The sequence below is a fragment of the Stegostoma tigrinum genome, chromosome 10, assembly GCF_030684315.1.
Source record: "Stegostoma tigrinum isolate sSteTig4 chromosome 10, sSteTig4.hap1, whole genome shotgun sequence".
NCBI classification, from domain to species: domain Eukaryota; kingdom Metazoa; phylum Chordata; class Chondrichthyes; order Orectolobiformes; family Stegostomatidae; genus Stegostoma; species Stegostoma tigrinum.
Window position 1 is genome coordinate 7139606 of NC_081363.1, and position 21228 is coordinate 7160833.

The following is a 21228-nucleotide window of genomic DNA, read 5'->3' on the forward strand; positions in this document are numbered from 1 at the left end:
GACCCCTCACACAGTGGTCCTCCCGATGGTCACTCACTGACTAAGGCTTCATATCGTAGTCCTCTGGTCACTACCTGACTGACCCCTCATACGGTTGTCCTCCCGGTGGTCAGCCGCCACCGATGGCCGTTCGGCTGGGAGCGCGTGAGCGGGCGGTTTAGGCGGGAAGACGGCCCCTGGCAGGAGACCCCGTGCTGCCTGTCGTGGGGGGGGGGGGAGAGGATGCAACATGGCGGCCGCTGGATGAGGGAGCGGCGGCGGAGTTTCCGAGGGGGGGGGCGGAGGAGTAGAGAGCGGGTGGGCGGCCTCTTACAGGCCGTAGAGTCAGCGAGCGGGGGCAAATAACCTCCTCTTCGAGTTCGGAACAAGAAAGGACACATTCAAAAAAATATATACCGGAATGAGGATTTAAAATCATCCAGAGTTATAGACCTGATTCTGTCATCAACGAGTGGGTGTTGACGCCACGGAGCAGGATAGAATTTGTCGGCTGCGGGAGGGAGAGACTTTTCCCGGCCTCTTATCACCAGAGCCCAAGGCATCGGCCTGGGCCTAGGTCTCGGAAGGATGAGTGCCCTGTGAATTCAGCCCGATTGTCTATTGTTTTTTAAATCTTAGTTTGACTTTTTAAAAGGTATTTATTTTTGTTGTTTCTCAAGCGCGTTTGGAGGAGGGGAGAGTTGAGGTTGGCATCGGTTCCCCTCCACAGCGTCTTCCTACCCCCGGGCTTCCTCCTCCCCTCCCCGAGCCTGAGCCACGGCAATGGCGGACACCCGGAGGCGGGTGAAGGTTTATACACTCAACGAGGACAGGCAGTGGGATGATCGTGGCACCGGACACGTCTCTTCTAGCTATGTGGAGCGCCTGAAGGGAATGTCCCTCCTGGTCAGGGCCGAGTCTGACGGTAAGAGATCCTGGGATAAGATTATGCCCCTTTTCAGAAGGGGTGGGTGGGTGGGACTGGGGGTGGGAGTGTAGCAGCTACCTGACAGCGTGTTCTATCGGTGAGAAATTACAGGCCTCAGCCCTCGATCCATGGTTGTGTTACTCTCTCTTGAACTGTTGTGTTTATATCTGAAGTTGGAGCCTCTCGTTACGAGATCACTGTGGCGTTTTTTGTATGCTTCTATTTTTTTTGTGGCGCTAAAGATCCCTCCTTTGCGCGGCACGACTCGAAAGAAGTTTAGTGTTGTACAAAGAGTTTATACCTATCCCTCATTAATCCTCGAGGGGGTTGTCCACCTGATTTGTATTGGCCAACAGTCTCCTGAAGGCATTCCTTTTTTTTCTCCCAAAGGAGAACATTCTGGCTGTACTTGATTGAATTTTCTATATAAGTCCTGGAGAAACTCAGCAGGTCTGGCAGCATCTGTGGGGAGAATCAAAGTGAACGTTTCGAGAGTGACTCCTTTTCGTAATATCCATTGTGTGATTTTTGATGTGGACTTATATATGGAGTGGCATGAATACTTTCAGAAATAAAGAGAAACATTTAAAATAAACTTGAGAAAAACAAAAAGTTTATGCCTTTTGAGAACCAGCTTTCCCTCGTTCAGCATTGTCAGGGTTATTATTGACTTGTTTAAACACACATTGGAAGTTTTCTTCCAGATGGCATCACTACTTAAGAGAATTGATTACATAGGATAATATTTTCCAACACAATCTTTTTGTCCACTTGTCAGGTGATTTTAAAGAGCTGCAGTTCCACTTCCTGACTGTTTAATACTGTTTCATAAGCAACTTTTGAGGCATATTTTAATCACTACCTCCTCGATTTAACTTTCCTCAGTCTCATTTGTTCTCATTTGTTCCCATTAACCAGTATATTTGGAGATTGGCTGATAACATTCTTCTGTCTTCTACCCACATAGGCACACACTTTGGGTTCTTTCTGGAACATAGTGTATGCTAGGCCAACACCTGTTATCCAGCTCTAATTGGTGTTGCAGTAAGCTGCCACCTTGAAACAGCAGTGTTGCTCAGAAGGAGGTTCCAGGATTTTGATCCAGTGACAGTGAAGGTATAGCAACAGTTAGTGTTGGGACAGTCTATGGTTCAAAGGAATCTGGTCCCGTATATCTACAGTCCTTGTTATTATAGGTGGCAGAGGTTAAGGGTTAGAACATAGAACAGTACGGCACAGTACAGGCCATTAGAGTAGGATAACAGGTTGGCACGACATCATGAACCTAAGATCAAACTACCCTGTATACCCTATAATTTACTGTCATTCATGTGCCTGTCCAAGAGTTGCTTGAATATCCCAAATATATCTGACTCCACTATCACTGCTGGCAGCACGTTTCACACACCTACCACTCTGTGTGAAGAACCTACCTCTGACATCTCCCCTATACCTTCCTCCAATTACCTTAAAATTATGCCCCCTCATAAGTCATTTTTGCCCTGGGAGAGAGGTCCCCAGCTATCCACTATATCTATGACTCATCATCTTGTACACCTCTATCAAGTCACCTCTTATCTTCCTTCACTCTGATGAAAAAAGCCCTAGCTTCCTCAACCTTTCCTCAAGACCTGCCCTCCAGTCCAGGCAGCATCCTGGTAAATCTCCTCTACACCCTCTCTAAAGCTTCCACATCTTTCCTATAACCAGGGTTTTATAGAACTGCAGCATAACCTCATGGCTCTTAAACTCAATTTCCCTGCCAATGGAAGCTAACACACCACATGCCTTCTTAATAACCCTAACAACTTGGGTAGCAACTTTAAGAGTTCTATGGACACGGACCCCAATATCCCTCTGTTCCTCCACACTGCCGAGAATCTTGCCATTAACCCTGTATTCTGCATTCAAATTCAACCTTCCAAAATGAATCACTCCACACTTTTCAGGATTGAATTCCATCTGCCACTTCTTTCCCCAGCTCTGCATCCTGTCAATGTCCAGTTGCAATCTACAAAAGCCCTCCACACGTTCTACAACTTCACTGACCTTCTGAGGAATGGTCACCAGACCTGAAACGTTAACTCTTTTTCCTTCACAGATGCTGCCAGACCTGCTGAGCTTTTCCAGCAATTTTGTTTTTGTTCCACCAACATTCATGTCATCAGCAAACTAACTTACCCACTCTTCCATTTCTTCATCCAAGTCATTTATAAAGATCACAAAGAGCAGGGGACCCGGAACAGAGTAGGTCGGAAAGTGTTTTAAGGGAACCTGGGTAAATTATCATTGATGGGGTAAGTTAATGGCTAAGATGGTGAATGGCATGCCAGCCAGTCAGGGCTCTTTGCACTGAATGGGTTTCTGGAGTTGCCTTCATCTAGACAACTGGAGTGTATTTCAACACACTCTCTCTTGATTTATGCCTTGTGGATAGTCTTTGGAGAGTCAGGAGGTGAATTGCCAAGTCAGTGTGTCTAAATGGCTGGAACAAATATAGCAATTACTGGAGAACCTCAAATCTGGCAGCATCTGTGGAGGGAAAGACAGTGTTGATGTTTTAAGTCTGCTGACTCCTATCAGAATCTCCAAAAGACTGGATCAGTTTCTGGCCAATAGTAGATTCCAGAATGTTGTTAGCAAAGCATTCATTAATGACAATGCCATTGAATGTCAAGGGGTGATGATTAAATTCTGTCCAGTTATATCCTGTTCTCACAACCCAGGTCATCAGCATCTTGAAGGGGGGACATAGCAACATTTTAAAGTCATGTTGAAGATCTCCTTGAAATGTGGTAGCATTGCTGGAAGAAGCTTGCTATCAATCACTTAGAAAGTGACAGCCATCAAACTGCCTCAAGTCAAGTCTGAAAGAAGAGGCAGTGTGATGGTCGTGATGAAAGCAAAAGGTGAACAAATCCTGCTTTTCGGATCTGACAACTCATGGGAAGCCCTTGCCTTATGTGCCCAAGGATCTGAGAATTGAACATTGGCTTGCTCAAGTTGCCAAGGCCCATGGTAGAAATAAGTTGATAGTATCAAAAAATGGACACACAGACAGTGATTGTGACTAGTTCGCCTGCGATTTGAATTTGATGTCAACAGTTCCAAGTTATTCAAACAGTGTTTTGCTCTCAAACTTGAGTATTGCTGAAAAGCTTTTTGTTATACACTGGTCAGGACAAATACCAGAGTAAAGAAAAAATAACATTTTATACCTCATGAGTATGGAATGTTGATTAGTTGGTTGGCAAGTGGACTCTGATTGGTGGAGCCATTACCATGGAGAATGTATTGGTTAATGATGATTGACAGTTAATTGTCAATTTTTGTATATGTTTTAAACCAAGTTGCTTGACTTTCATTGGTCAAGGCATTGCCTTGACAAACAAACTGTAGAATTCTGTTTGCTAATTTGTTGAGCTGAAACAGGAGAAGTGTCTGTAAAGAACAGAGCCTCGTGTATGAATATATATAGTTTCTAGTGCATTGAAATGTGTCACACTAAACTCAACTGACAACCCTAAATTGTTTGCGGGGAAAGGTGGTAGCAGTGGAGGATGAGAATTGACTATACTTCGACCATGATTGCTAATTTTGTGTTCACTTTCTCATTTCCAAGTTAGTAAAATTGGTTTGTATGTAGTTATTCATAAAATCTAGTAAACATCATATCACCTAGTTAAAAGAAGGTTTATTTGTCGATCATTTTAAAGATAGCTGTTTCCATTGACCACTTTTTTAAAGTTGGTTGCGTCATCTTTGGGTAATGGTGCACAGTTTAGCAAACAAAAGTATGTGATAACAGGCCCCCTCATTTTGCTGCCCACATTTGGTTAATTGTTCAGAATGAGTCCTGCATTATAGAAACAGGCCCTTCAGCCCACTATGTCTGTGTTGACCAACAAACACCTAACTACAGTAATTCCATTTACCTGCACTTGCTCCGCAGCCCACTATGTCCTGACATTTTAAGTACTCATCCAGCTGCTTCTTAAATGTTGCAGGAGTAGTTGCTTCCACCACCCCCTCAGGCAGCTTACTGCATATATCTACACCCTCTGGGTGAAAAATGTTTCCTTGGATCTTCTCTAATACAATTACTCCTCATCTTAAACTTGCACCTTCTGATCTTAGACACATTTGCCATGGGGAAGAGATTCTCACAAAACATGATGTCAGTCTCTCTAATAATTTTGTGTACCTGAATCAAAACCCCCAGCCTCCTTTGTTGCAAGGAAACCAAACCAGTCCTGCCCAGCCTCTCTCCTCGTAACTGAGATTTTCATCCCAGGCATCTGACTCTTTGTTGCACTGTCTCTCATGGAGTCATGTCCTTCTGATAGTGTGGCAGTCAGAACTGCACACAGCACTCCGTCTGTGGCCTATAAAGTTGTAACAAGGCTTCCTCGCTCCTAAATTTTACACCCTGACCCCTAAAGGCGCAAACCCCTTATGCCTTCTTCACCACCTTGTCCATCTATGCTGACACCTTCAGACATCTATGGATTTGTACGCCAAGATCGCTTCCACAGTACTCTTAAGGACCTCCTATAGAATGTGTATACCCTTCCCTTATTAGACATCCCAAAATGCATCACGTTTCACTTATCAGGATTAAATTCCATCTGCCATTGCTGTGTCTCATTTACCAGCTGATCAGAATTAAACTGTAGTCTGTGACTGACTATCCTCACTGTCAACACCACCACCACTTTCACTCACTCTACCATCAACATTCACATCCAAGTCATTAATGTACACAACAAACAGCAAGGGTCCCGGCATCGATCCCTGTTGTTACACTGCTGGTCACAGGCAATTACAAAAACAACCCTCAACCATTACCCTTTGCCTCCTATTTGTAAATCTGTTTTGAATCCAGTTTGCCAACTTGTCTTGGATCTCATGGGCTCATCCTTTTGAACCAACTGTCTATGTGTGACTTTGTCAAAGGTCCAAAGCAGTTCTACCCAGTCCATGTAAATTGTCCAGCTGCACTACTCTCATTAATATCTTTAATCACCCTTTTGAAAAACTCAATTTATATGAGTGAGACAGGACCTTCTTCTAACAAATCTGTGCTGACATCCTAATCAATCCCGGTCTTTACAAATATTGTTGGGGAGGCAATTGCCTATTGGCATTATCTCTGGACTGTTAATCCAGAGACCCAGATAACATTCTGGGCATCCAGGTTCAAATCCTGCCACGGCAGATGGTGGAGTTTGAATTCAATAAATAATTGGAATTAAGAATCTAATGATGACCATGAATCCATTGTCAATTGTTGGAAAAACCCACCTGGTTCACTAATGAAGGAAACTGCCATCCTTACCTGGACTGGCCTACATGTGACTCCAGCAATGTGGTTGACTCTGAACAGCTCTCAGGGAAATTAGGGATCGGCAATAAATGCTGTCTAGCCAGTGATACCCTCATCCTGTTAATGAATATAGGATTAATCCTGTCCTTCAGAATTCTTTCCAATAATTGCATCCCACTGATGTTAGACTAACTGGTCTGTAATTACCTAGCTTATCCCTTTTGCCCTTCTTGAACAAAGGAACCATAATAGCTATGCTCCAGCCATCTAGCATTTCAAATGTAGCCAGCAAAGTATTAAATATCACTGCCAGAGCCCCAGCAACCTCTTCCCTTGTTGCTATGGGAGGCAACTCATCAGGTCTTGGGGATTTATGTACCTGTATGCCCACTAAAACATCTCTAATCTTCTTATCAATCTTAACATGTTCCAGAATTTTGCCATCCCAGCTGAATTCCTGGCTACAGTGTCTTTCTCCACTTTGAATACTTCTCGTCTGTAAATTAATTCAAACCGTCACCCATGACCATTGGCACTGTGCTGAGGTTGCCCCTTTGGCCTCTAAAAGATCCTACTCTTTTCCTGGTAAACCTCTTACTCCTAATATACATAAAAAGGTTTTCCATGATCCCATTTGCCAAAGAACTGCAGGAGATATGTAAGATACTAAACAAGTATTTTGCAAGTGTCAGTGTTTACTGTGCAGAAGGATATGGAAGCTAGACAACTTGGAGGAATAAACAGCGATATCTTGAAGACTGTCCATATTACAGAGGAGGTGGTGCTGGCATATTAAAATACATAAAGGATAAATCCCTGGGACCTGATCGGGTGTATTCCAGATCTATGTGGAAACCTAGTGAAGTGATCGGGCTCTTGCTGAGATTTGCATGATCAATCATCATGGGTGGTTGACTAACATAGTGCCATTTTTTAAGAAAGGTGGTAAGGAAAAGCCAGGGAACGGGAGACCGGTGAGCCTGACATCAACGATGGGTAAACTGTAGTGCATTCTGAGGGACAGGACCAGCATGTATCTAGAAAGGCAAAAAACTGATTAAGGATAGTCACCGCTGTGCATAGGAAATTAGATTAGATTACCTACAGTGTGGAAACAGGCCCTTCGGCCCAACAAGTCCACACTGCCCCTTGAAGCATCTCACCCAGACCCATCCCCCTATAACCCACACACCCCTGAACGCTACAGGCAATTTAGCATGGCCTATCCACCTAGCCTGCACATCTTTGGACTGTGGGAGGAAACCCACGCAGACAGGGGGAGAATGTGAAAACTCCACACAGACAGTCGCCCGAGGGTGGAATTGAACCTGGGTCCCTGGTGCTGTGAGGCTGCAGTGCTAACCACTGAGCCACCGTGACTCACTAATTAGCTTGAGTTTTCTGAAGAAGTAACAAAGAAGATTGATGAAGGCCAAATGGTGGGAATTGTCTGTATGGACTTAGTAAGGCCTTTTACAAGGTTTCTCATGGTGAACTGGTTAGCAGAGTAGATTACATGGAATAGAGGGAGAACTAGCCATTTGGACACAAAATAGACTCGAAGTTGGGAGACAGGGTGGTGGTGGAGAGTTGGTCTTTGGACTGGAGGCCTATGACCAGTGGTGTGCCACAAAGATTGGTGCTGGATCCACTGCTTTTTGTCATTCATATAAATGATTTAGATGTGAACATAGGCATGGTTAGTGCGTTTGCAGATGACACCAAAATTGGTAGTGTAATGGACAGTGAAGAAGGTTACCCCAGAGTACAATGGGACCATGATCAGATGGATAAATGTGTCGAGGGGTGGCAGATGGAGTTTAAATTAGATAAATGTGAGGCACTGCATTTTGGAATGGTATTAGCCCTGCCTGATTGACACTTAATGGTAAGGTCCTGGTAGTGTTGCTGAACAAAGAGACCTTGGGGTGCAGGTATGTGGTTCCTTGCAAGTGGAGTCGCAAGTAGACAGAGTACTGAAGAAGATGTTTTGTATGATTGCCTTTATTGGTCAGTACATTGAGTGTAGGAGTTGGGCGGTCATGTTGCGGTGTAGAGGACATTGGCTATGCTACTTTTGTAATACTGTGTTCCGTTCGGCTAACGTTTCAGGCCTGGACCCTTCCCTGCTATAGGAAAGATGTTGCGAAACTTGAGAGGATTCAGAAAAGATTTACGAGGATGTTGCCAGGGCTGGAGGGTTTGATCAATAGAGAGAAGCTGAATAGACTGAATCTATTATCTCTGGAGTGTTGGAGGCTGAGGGTGACCTTCTGTATAAAATCATGAGGGGTATGGATAAGGTGAGTAGCCAACATCTTTTTCCTAGTTGGGGGGAGTCTAAAATTACAGGGCAAAAGTTTAGGGTGAGAGGTGAAAGATTTAAAAGGACTTAAAGGGCACCTTTTCCACACAGAGGATGGTGCATGTATGGCATGAGCTGCCTGAGGAGGTAGTGGAGGCTGATACATATACAACATTTAATGGGCATCTGTTAGGTAAATGAATAACAAGCATTTGGAGGGATATGGGTCAATGCTGGCAAATGAGATTTGATTAATTTAGGATATCTGGTCAGCATGGGCGAGGTAGACCCAAGGTATGTTTCTATGTTGTACATCTCTTTGATTGTATGACTCTAAATTTTGTATCTATTTTCTGCCCCCTCCCAATTTCCTTTTTATACAACCTCCTGCACTCTTTACTTTTGAAGCCCACCTCCCCCCTTCCCCCCCCTTAACCCCCACCGTTTTAATCTGCTACAGTTGACTCATGCTTCTTCCCTTTTTCTTTATCAAACTCAGTATCCTCTGACATCCGGGGTTCCCATGACTTAATGTCACTGCCCTTGCCCTTGCTCTTGAGTGGAGCATGCTGGTCCTGAATTTTCACCATGCTACTTTTAAAAGACTCTCACTTCCCAAATTTAAAACTATCTCCAAATAACTTGCAGACTGTTTGCCAGATCCTGTCTAATAATAATAATAAAATCTGCCTTACCTCATTTTAGACACTCTGCACTATCCTTATCCTTATCCCTTTCCATGATGACTTGAAACTTAGAATTTTGGTTACTAATTTCAAAATGTTCAACCACTGAAATTTCAACCACTTGACCAGCATTATTCCCTAGGATTAGCCAGGCACTGCCCTATCTCAAGTAGGGCTATCTGCCTACTGGCACAAAAATCTCTCCTAGATGCACTTTAAAAATTTCACCTGACTAATCCTTTCCCACTTGGGCAATTCCAGTTAATGTTAGCAAAGTTGAAATCCCCCACAATTGTAACCATTTTTCTAGCATTTTTCTGTGATTTGCCTACATATCTGCTCCTCTATCTTCCCCTGACTGTTGCAAGGCCAGTAGTCTTATGCTGTTGGCTTATGAAGAATTTGCATGGAAACCAGTCTTTAAACATCATGATTGTAATGTTCTTTAGCATGCAGCTAATAACTGTTGCAGTGATGCATATGTGGTTTTGGACGTGCATTGATGTGAAAGTGTTGGTGTAACTTTGAATTCGGAAGAATTGACTCCTAACAAGCTGATGCTATATGCCTTGACTTTACTTCAGCAACAAGATACCTCTAGGCAGGTGCGAACTTGTATTTTAAAATTGCGCATGCATGGACCATAGAATTGAGTACATTCTAATCTCAATTAGTAAATAATACCAGTTTTTTTTTGTGTTAATATTTTTCCGTGTACTTTGGCTATTCTGTTTAGTTTTGTAACACTAACTACATTTGATTAATTGGCTTTGAGATATTTTGTAATTTCTTGTGACTGCAAAGGGTATGAAACCTCAAGTTCTTTCAGTCAGTGTTTTGATTCTTTAGGAAACAGGGTACTTCTGCTAGTTCTTGTCAATGACCGCAGATGGAGAGCAAATGCCGTGCATGTTTTCCACACAAGAAAGTGCTTCATCTCCAAACTTTTAAACACAGCCAGCACTACAAATGGCATTTGCCCATTGAATGACATAATCTGTGGACCCCAATGTCTGACATGTAACTGCAGGTGTGGAGGTCCATAGGGCTGCATAAACAAATCCACCTGTCGTATTAAACTTGAGATTTTACTGTACAGTTCTATGCAGTGGAATGGAGCTTATGAAGTGTGTGTAAATGAGCATGGGTATGTTGCAGTAGGTTCACTTGGAGAATAGATGCTTCCTCCGCATGCCTGAACTATACTATTAATAGTTTTTGTATTCTTTCAATGTTTTGAAATATCCTGGGCGGGAAATTTGCTCGTGCTATTCGGGTGGATTTAAAGGGGGATGGGAAGCTGTGGTGTGGTTCTAGTACACAGGAGGATGAGAGTAGGGAGGACATGGACAGGATTTCACTGTCACAGGAGTGTGCTGGCAGACAGCAAGCTGGTTTGAAGTGTGTCAACTTCAATGCCAGGAGTATCCGGAATAAGGTAAGTGAGCTTGCAGCATGGATAGGCACCTGGGACTTCAATGTTGTGACCATTTCAGAGACATGGATAGAGCAAGCTCAGGAATGGATGTTGCAGGTTCCAGGGTTTAGATCTTTCATAAAGATCAGGGAAGGTGGTAAAAGAGGGGGAGGTGTGGCTTTGTTAGTCAAGGACAGTACAACAGTGGCTGAAAGAACTTTTGACGAGGACTCGTCTACTGAGGTGGTATGTGCTGAGGTCAGAAACAGGAGAGGAGAGGCCACACTGCTGTGAGTTTTTTATAGGCCTCCGCAAAGTTCCAGGGATGTGGAGGAGAAGATTGGCAAAACAATTCTGGGCAGGAGTGAAAGGAACAGGGTGGTCGTTATGGGAGTCTTTAACTTCCCCAACATTGACTGGAAATGCTATAACTCTAGTACGTTGGATGGATCAGTTTTTGTCCAATGTGTGCAGGAGGGCTTCCTGACGCAGTATTTCGAAGGGCCGACAAGAGGGGAGGCCACACTGGATCTGGTACTTGGTAATGAACCAGGCCAGGTGTTTGATTTAGTGGTAGATGAGCACTTTGGAGAGAGTGACCATAATTCGGTTACGTTTAATTTAGCGATGGAAAGGGATAGGAACACACCACAGGGCAAGAGCTATAGATGTGGGAAGGCCAATTATAATGCGATTAGGCAAGATTTAGGAGGTATAGAATGGGGTAGCAAAATGCAGGGGATGGGGACAATCGAAATGTGGAGCTAGTTTAAGGAACAGATATTGCATGTCCTTGATAGGTATGTCCCTGTCAGGCAGGGAGGAAGTGATAAGGTAAGGGAACCGTGGTTTACTAAAGAAATTGTATCTCTTGTTAAGCGGAAGAGGGAGGCTTATGTGATGTTAAGGAGAGATGGTTCAGATGAAGCGATGGAGAGTTACAGATTAGCTAGGAAAGATTTAAAGAGAGAGTTAAGAAGAGCAAGGAGGGGACATGATAATAAAGGAGAGCCCTAAAGCTTTCTATAGGTATATGAGGAACAAGAAGATGACTAGGGTAGGAATAGGGCCAGTCAGAGACAGAAGTGAGAAGTTGTGTGTGGACCCTATGAAGTTCGGAGAGGTGTTAAACGAATATTTCTCATCTGTTTTCACTCAGGAAAAGGAGAATATTTTAGAGGAGAAGACTGAGTTACGGGGCTATTAGAATCGAAAAGATTGAGGATTGTAAGGAGGAGGTGTTATCAATTCTAGAAGGTGTGAAAGTTAATAATCTCCTGGGCCGGATGAGATTTTTCCGAGGATTCTCTGGAAAGCTAGGGAGGAGATGGCGATGCCTTTGGCCTTGATCTTTGAATCATCATTGTCTACAGGTTTAGTACCAGAGGACTGGAGGATTGCAAATGTTGTGCCCTTGTTCAAGAAGGGCAGTAGAGATGACCCAGGTAATTATAGACCAGTGAGCCTTACGTCTGTTGTAGGAAAGGTTTTGGAAAGGATTATAAGAGAGAGGATTTATAATCATCTAGCAAGCAACAACTTGATTGGAGATAGTCAACATGAATTTGACAAGGGCAGGTCGTGTCTCTCCAAATTTCATTGAGTTTTTTGAGAAGGTGACCAAGCATGTGAATGAAGGTAGGGCAGTTGACTTGGTGTATGTGGACTTCAGTAAAGCCTTTGATAAGGTTCCACATCGTCGGCCATTGGAGAAAATGCGGAGGCACGGGATTGAGGGAGATTTAGCAGTTTGGATTAGAAACTGGCTTTCTGTAAGAAGGCAACAAGTGGTGGTAGATGGAAAATATTCAGCCTGGAGTCTGGTTACTAGTGGTGTGCCTCAAGGATCTGTTTTGGGACCACTGCTTTTTGCCTGCGTCCAAGTCATTTATAAAGATGACATAGGTGGATGGGTTAGTAAGTTTGCAGATGACACGAAAGTCGGTGGAGTGGTGGAGAGTGTGGAAGAATGTTGCAGGTTGCAGGGAGACTTGGATAAACTGCAGAATTGGACCGAAGGGTGGCAAATGGAGTTCAATGCAGATAAATGTGAGGTGATTCACTTTGGGAGAAATAGTAGGAAGGCAGAATACTGGGTCAATGGAAAGTTTCTTGGTAGTGTGGATGTGCAGAGGGATCTTGATGTCCCTGGTCTCCCTGAAAGTTGCCACCCAGGTTGATAGTGCTGTTAAGAAGGCATACGGTGTGTTCAGTTTTATTGGTAGAGGGAATGAGTTCCGGAGCCGTGATGTCTTGCTGCAACTGTACGAAACGCTAGTACGGCCTCCCCTGGAATATTGTGTACCGTTCTGATCGCCCCATTACAGAAAGGATATGGAAGCATTGGAAAAAGCGCAGAGGAGATTTACCAGGATGTTGCCTGGTCTGGAGCGAAGGTCTTACGAGGAAAAGCTGAGGGACTTAGGTTTGCTCTCATTGGAGAGAAGAAGGCTAAGAGGGGATTTAATAGAGACATACAAGATGATCAGTGGATTAGATAGGGTGGATGGTGATGATGTCGGCTTGTATGAGGGGGCATAGCTGCAAATTGAGGGGTGATAGATTTAAGTCAGATGTCAGAGGCAGGTTCTTTACTCAGTGTGGAATGCCCGTGCCTGCCAATGTAGATAACTCAGCCACATTAGGGGCGTGTCCTTGGATAAGCGCATGGATGACGATGGGATAGTGTAGGGTTTGGGCTTAGATTAGTTCACAGGTCGGCGTATCATGGAGGGCCGAAGGGCCTGTTCTGTGCTGTATTGTTCTATGTTTGTATACTTTAAGTTTAAAACTGGAGATTGATGAAGGTAGGAAATTATACCTGAGTATTTTAGCACCCTTTTGCTTACCCATTACAAATTATGTAGCTTTTCTGTCTCATTATTTGCTATTTTACCTTCGAGCACTTGCAATCAATGAATTTCTTTGTTTCATAAAGAAGAATTGAAATTGCTGGAAAAGTTCAGCAGGTAATGTGTGAGGAGAAATCAGAGTTCGTGTTTTGGGTCCATTCCTCTGAAGATATAGCTGATTTCTCTCCACAGATGCTGCCATACCTGCTGAGCTTTTCCAGCAATTTCTTCTTCAGTTTTTGATTTCCACCATTTACAGTTCTTTTTCTTTCTTTGTTTCATATTAGACTTCAAATAAATCATAACACAGGGCATGACAAGTTTTCGTGCATTTCGTGAACAATATGGAACATGTGCATCAATATGTTATATCTTTCCAGACTTCTGTAAAGAGAGCTTTCTAACTGATTTGTATTTTGGTGAAGTAGTGGCTGGAGGTTTTCCAATGTTGCCAGCAATTTGAAGTGATTTAAGTGTTTCGGACAAGAACCTAATAGAGTCATCTAGCATGGAAGTAGATCCTTTGGGCCAACTAATCCATGCCAGCCTTTTTTCTTAGGTGAGCATCACCAGCTGGACCAGCATTTATTGCCCATTCTTAATTGCCCAGAGGGCAGTTCAGAGTCAGCCACGTTGCTGTGCGTCTGGAATCACATGTAGGCCAGACCAGATGAGGATGGCAGATTTCCTTCCCTGAAGAACATTAATGAACCAGATGGGCTTTTCCAGACAATCAGCAACAGTTTCATGGTCATCGTTAGACTCTTAAACTCCAGATTATCATTGAAATAAAATTCCACCATCTGCCATGGTGGGATTCGAACCCAGGTCTCCAGAACATTACTTGGGTCTTTGGATTAATAGTCTAGTAGGCCATTGTCTACTTGTCAAACTAACGTTGTGCTACTTGTTTGCTTACGGCCCATAGCCTCCAAACCTTTCCTATTGATGTACAGTCTACTTCCCAATGTCTATTAACTGTTATAACTGTACTCTCATCCACCAGTTCGTCTGGCAGTTCATTCCGCACTTGAACCGTTGTCTTTTTTTTAAATTGACCCTCATAATCCTTTTTAAAACTTTCTCCTCTCACCTTTTAAAAATATGGCCCCTGCCTTTGAACTCCCTCACCCTAGGGAAAACACCTTGCTATTTACCTTATCTAAGCACCTCATGATTTCATAAGTCTCGCTAATACAATTACTATACATTTCAATCCAGCACTGGAACAGGGTCTTTGGCTCACCAAAACTGTGCCAATTCTAATTTGTATAGCTGCTACTAAACACCCTGGTGCATTTTCTATCCCTCTGTTTGCATCCTGTTTGTGTGTCTTATTGAAATGCACCTTAAATGTTGCTGATGTGTCTGCTTTCGCCACCTCCAATGGTGGTGTGTTCCAGGCACCCACCACCCTCTGTGTGAAAAATCTTCCCTGCATCTCCCCCCTAAATTTTTTCCCCCTCTCACCTAGAACCAGTGCTGAGTTGTAGTTGCCCTTTTTACCCTGGGAAAAAGCCTCTGACTAACCACCCTGTCTGTACCTCTTGTAATTTTGTAGACTGCTAACAGGTCACTCTCAGCCTCTGTTTTTCATGTGAAAACAATCCGAATTTATCCAACCTCTTAACTCAATTAAAATCTTTCAGACCAGGCAATATTCTGGTAAACCTGCTCTGCACTCTGTCCAAAGCATCCACTGCAAATGTGGCCAAACTAAAGTTTGTTACAGCTGTAGCATAACTTGCCAACTTCCTTATTCGATGTACCGGCTGATGAAAGCAAGCATGTGATTACGCCTTCTAGACCACCTTATCCACCAGTGTTGCCACTTTCGGGGTTCTGTGGACCTGTACACCCAGATCCCTCTATATGTCAGTACTCCTAAGCGTTCTGCCGTTTATTGTATAATTTTGCACCTGAATTTGATCTTCCAAAACGCATCACCGTGGATTTGTTTGGACTAACTCCATTTGCCATTTCTCTGCCCAAATTTGCAATCTGTCTATATCCAGCTGCGTCCTTTGACAATCGTCGCTATCTGCAACTCTGTAAATTTTGGTATCACCGCATATATAACTACTTTCTCTGCTCATCCCATTCCTCATCCCTTCCAGAGCTTGTTTCCAGTTAAGTAACAACATGGTACTTGTGGTAATTTCCCAATCAATGCAGACACAATGAGGTCAGAATATCTCCAAGAAAATTTACTGATTGGTTCTAAATTTTTTGGTTGAAAAGCTATTGACATTGAAGGTTAATTCCTGTAGAGCTGAGATTTTGTTTTAACAGCCTTACCTAACGCATCATCTGTGGTTCGGTCATTGGTATCCAGTTTTGTTATGCCAAGAGAAATGCACAATTAAATTTAAACTGAAAGAACTGCAGATGCTGTAAATCAAATTTGTTACTCAACCCACTGAACTAGCTCCAGTGTTACACAGAAATACCATTTTGAATGTTCTGTAATTTATTGTTTAATTAAAAGTTTGAAGTTTGTCATAACTGCAAAGTTTGCTACCTTAAATTATGCATAGAAGTTAGGTTTGATTTGTTGAGTAAGCTGTTTTATTGTGACCTAATTTACTGATACCAAAATATCTTGTGGTTCAAAAAACCGTAGCTCTACAGTCTTGTGATGCAATTTTAGCTATAGCTTTATGCAACAAATTTAACTTTGACAAAGCTACAACTCTTTGAACCTGCTGGGAGTTCTGCAATACCTATTTGCAATTGGAAACAAAGAAGCCAAAGAATGGCCAAAGTTTTCTTGTTTCACAACTGGTCAAATGATGCGGAAAATTGAGAGGAATCTAGGCAGTCATTAGGGAAAAACTGTTTACATTGGTGGAAAGATGAGGAAACTGATTTTAAAGTGAACAGAAAAAGAATCAATGGCTCCACCATTTCAAAAAAAGACATTTCCAGCTACAATAGAAAAGTATTGTAAAATCATTAGAATGGTTAAAGCACAGAGGAGGGCACTTGGCCACCACAATGAACTGGCTATCTGCAAGAACAGATGTTTCATCATTTCTAAAAATCATGATGTATTTGATTTAGATAGCAAGACCTTTATGTGCAGTCTGTAAAAATCATAGTTTGAGTACAATATGTTGGAAAATTAGCAAGTTCACTAACTTCAAACAATGATTTTTAAAGCAGGAGCTCTGCATTCCATACTCTCACTATTAATTGCCAGCCAAAAACTGCTACTTGAATGTAAAATTGCTGTGAAAATTTCTGCGGTTGATTCAGTTTGCATTGTATGTAAAGAAGGTATAGTTTTGAATGAGGACAAATACCTGAAGGGCTTTTGTCGAAATATTCTTTATTTTAGATGCAAGCTTAAGAAAACACTGCCAAAATTTCATAAATTTGACCAGTGAGGTTAGATAACCTGTGAATAGAAATGAATGAGTGATAATGGGAACTGCAGATGCTGGAGAATCCAAGATAACAAAGTGTGGAGCTGGATGAACACAGCAGGCCAAGCAGCATCTCGGGAGCACAAAAGCTGACGTTTTGGGCCTAGAAATGAATGTGTTGGTAAGCATCCCACTGCATTGCAGAAACCTAAAAATGGGAGTTGTGCTTAAAGTCAAACTTACAAAAAGAGAAACTGTAACTCAGGAGATGATGAAATTGCAGACAATAAATGATTTTTTTAAAATTAAGTCAGCTGTTGGAGGAGGTAACTTTGCAGGATTAGAGTTAGAGTGGAAAATAGAACTGATTGGATTGCAGTACAGATGGTTGGCATAAACTGGATAGACTGAATAGATTCTTGTGTCTATGATAGATCAATTTAGCTTATTTGCATTTCAATGAGCTGGCCCATACAGCTGCCCCCAGTTTACTAATAGAATTATTAATGATCGGTTCAATCGGACAACTGGTTAAGTGACGTTGAAAAGTGAGAGGAGTCTGGGCAGAGTCGTTAGGGGAAAGCTGTTTACATTGGTGGAAGGATAAGGAAACTGAGGTAGCTGATTTTAAAGTGAGCAGAAAAAGAATGGATGGCAACATGAATAGATTTTATGCAATATGTTGTTTGGATCTTGAATTGTATTGTTACTTGAAGGGAAATTTACAGAGCTGCATTGAAATGATAGAGTATAACTTGCAGAATTTCTCTTACAGGTAACAGGTAGCCAGCGCATATGATGGTTGAAAGGCCTCCCGCTATGCTGCAGCTGTTGTATGTTTCTACATACTTTTCTACAGTAGTCAAAAATGTCTTTCTTTTGAAGTAGTGGAACAAGAAAATAAGTCTTGGCTGTTTTTTAGTTCTTTGTTTCCAATTGGAAACAATGTGAATTACTATTGTAACTTGCATTGATGTGTATTATTATAAGTGTTTGTATCGTGTGGGAGATTCGTTTCAAGTTTGTTACAAGATTAGTTGATATATCTTTTATGACAAACCAATAAATAGCCACTGAACAGGACAGTGGTGAGGCTTCTTCTGGAGTACTGTGTACAGTTCTGGTCACCCAGTTATAGGAAGGATATTATTAAGCTGGAGAGGGTTCAGAAGAGATTTACCGAGATGCTTCTGGGTTTGGAAGGTTTGAGTTATAAGGAGAGGCTGGATAGGTTAGAGCTTTGTTCACTGGAGCATAGAAGGCTGAAAGGTGACCTTCATAGAAGTTTGTAAATCATGATAGACGTAATAGTAGGTGTCTTTTCCCGGGGATGGGGGATTTTAAGACTTAGGAGCACAGTTTTAAGGTAAGAGTAGAATGTGAGGGGCAGTGTTTTTTTTTACACAGAGGAAGGTGGTTGTGTGCACAATTACAACATTTAAAAGACATTTGAATAAGTACATGAATAGGAAAGATTTCAAGGAATATAGGCCAGGGAGCAAGCAGGTGGGGCTAGTTTAGTTTGGGATTATGTTTGGCATGGAGTGATTGAACGGAAGGGTCTGTCTTCGTGCAGTATGACTTTAAAAGTGATGTGTGACGTTGAAGGAGACATGTTTTTGGATGGTAATTTGTCACTATATACACCCAGCAGAATGGTTCTCTTTCATCATATTCTTGATTTGCTTCATGCAAGTACGGTGATGCAAATGTCAAATAACCTTGAAATTATACTTCTGTTTGTTGTGTTGCTAAGAAAAGTACAAAAACATTTCTTTATGAACCCAATTTAAATCTGATTTACCTGACTTGCACATGGCTCATGCCCAAATGTACCATGAAGTGCTTTCAGTAAGTTTGCCTCACTGAGCAATGGTATGGCTTTTAAGCCAGACTTCTGAAGCTGAAAACCTGTTACTACGTTTGCTTGACACTTGCGAAGTGGTGATCCTTGATTCAATGTAGAAATTCTTTCCATTTGGTCAAAGTAGTAGGCGCTGAATTTAGCAACTGCCCTTCAAAACGAGGATTGAACAAATTTGAAGTTCACGACTATAATTGCATTGATAAATGAGCTGAAAAATCATGTTAAAAGTCAAAGGTGATGTGTGAAATTATACTTTTCGACCAGTAGACTTTCAAGGGAAAATTTATTGCAATGATGTATTGTGCCTGATACTTTAAATTTAAATCTTTGGTTGCTTGTGTTCTTTGACCAAAGCTGTATCTAGAATATAGCTCCTGATACTGGATTTCTCTACACTACTGCAGAGGATTCTCCTGGCCAGTAATTTCCAGGGAAGACCTGGTCTAAACGCTGATCAGAAAGCAGAGCCATAGTTTTTGAAACCCAAAGCGCAGCTGAATATTCTGACAGCAAAGGAACATACGCAATAAGCAATGGTTGCTCATAGTTATGGATTCCCGGAGTTGTACAGCAAAGAAACAGCTCTTTCAGTCCAACTCTTCTGCGCCAACCAGATATCTGAAACTGATCTCATCCCATTTGGTCCATATCCCTCTAAACCCTTCCTATTCGTGTACCCATCCTGATGCCTCTTAAATGGTATAATTGTACCCGTCTCCCCCCTCTTTTCTCTGGTAATTCATTCCATACACGCACCAACATTTTAAATCTTTCCCTTCTCACCTTAAGCCTATAATCTGTAATTTTGGACTCCCTCACCCTAGGAAAAAGATCTTGGCTGTTCACCCAATCCATGCCCCTCATGAGTTTATAAACCTCTGTGAGGTCACCCCTCAACCTCTGAAGCATCGGTGGAGGGGGAGCTGCAGCCTACTCAGCTTCTCCCTGTATCTCAAACCCTTCAATCCTGGCTTCATCCTTGTGAACCTTTTCTGAACCCTTTCAAGTTTCGCAACATCTTTCCTGTAGCAGGGAGACCAGAATTGAACGCAGTATTGTAAAACTGGCCTCGCCAGAATCTCGTACAGCTCCATTATGATGTCCAATGCCAATATTTGATGCGCTGACCAATAAAGGCAAGCGTACCAAATGCCGCCTTCACTATTCTCCCTGCAAATCTACTGTCAAGGAACTATGCATCAGCACCCCAAGTCTCTTGTTCAGCCACATTTTCCAGAGCCATGCCATTAAGTGTATAAGCCCTGCCCTGGTTTGCCTTAACCAACGTTCAACACCTCACGTTTATCTTAATTAAATTCCATCTACCATTCTTCAGCCCATCGGCCCATCTGATCAAGGTCCTATTGTACTCTGACTTAACCTCCCTCATTTTCCACCACACCACTAATTTTGGTCTCATCTACAAAATTACTAACCGTACCTCCTGTAATCATATGCAAAATCATTTATATAAATGACAAAAAGCAATGGACCCATCACCAATCTTTGCAGCACACTTCTGGCGTTAGTTTAGCCTCTCAATTTTCAGTTAAAGCTTTTCTTGCTGTCTTGACACCACTCTGGTGCTGGTTATCATCTGTATAGTTCCTGTTGGTCACTTGTACATTTTCCTCTGGTAGGATGTGATATTGACAATGATGGCTGGTGGAGTATTCCATTTAGTAGATGCTGGGCAATGTGAATATTACAGTGTTCTATTTGTTCCGTGCGTCTAGATCATTGATTAAAAACTTTGAACAGGTGTGGCCAAAGATCTCATCTGGTCATTTACTTTGATAAATCCATTTTGACTCTGTTGCTAAGCATCCAGTTATGATATCGTTATTATATTAGTTGCTAAGCATCCAGTTATGATATCGTTATTATACATTCTGGCAATTTCCTTAGCTAGCAGTCTGTCATTCCCCATTCTTTTCTTAAATAGTGGAGTTGCTTTTGCTAGCTTCCAATCCATAAGAAATATTTCAGAATCTATAAAATTTTGGTAGATGTCCACCGACAAAGTAACTATGTCTATAGCTACATGTTTCAACATTCTGGGATGTTGTTTGATAAACTCCCAGGACTTCACAATGTTCAGTATAGCTTTTTTATCACTTGAATACACCTGGAAGTAAAGTTGTATCTAGTTGTTTCAGAATTATGACAGGCAGATAGTATTAGATTTTTTCTGTTGATCAGATCTTAGCCACTGTTCTAGGCCAAATTTTTCTTTTAATTGGTCTGCCACATTAGAGTGTGGAAACCCTATACTGAAAAAAGAGTACCTGTTTTAAAGGGTAAATAAAGTGATGAACAAATGCTTTTAATCTCATTCATTGTGCCGTTGATATTCGTAAATGCCATGTACTCCAGTAAAGTTGGAGATTTTTTTATTATCCTACTTGCTAGTTAATTGTGTAATCTTTCAGGAAAACTGCTAATGTCATGAGTGCTAGGTCAGGCTTGAATATCTGGCCATTTTCAGTGAGTGCAATGA

The 21228-nt window shown here is 42.1% G+C and overlaps 1 protein-coding gene across 6 annotated transcripts in view; it reads left to right on the forward strand.

The window, feature by feature from the left end:
• Nucleotides 1–232: 232 nt before the first annotated feature.
• smek1 (SMEK homolog 1, suppressor of mek1 (Dictyostelium)) overlaps nt 233–21228 on the forward strand; it is a 127429-nt gene continuing 106433 nt past the window's right edge. For 5 of the 6 annotated variants that reach the window (XM_048538076.2, XM_048538078.2, XM_048538077.2 and 2 more), the window contains exon 1: nt 233–904. In XM_048538076.2, the coding sequence (XP_048394033.1) occupies nt 763–904 (142 nt within the window). In that variant the 5' untranslated portion in view covers nt 233–762. The remainder of the gene's footprint in view (nt 905–21228) is intronic. The other variant, XM_048538080.2, reaches the window with a different exon arrangement.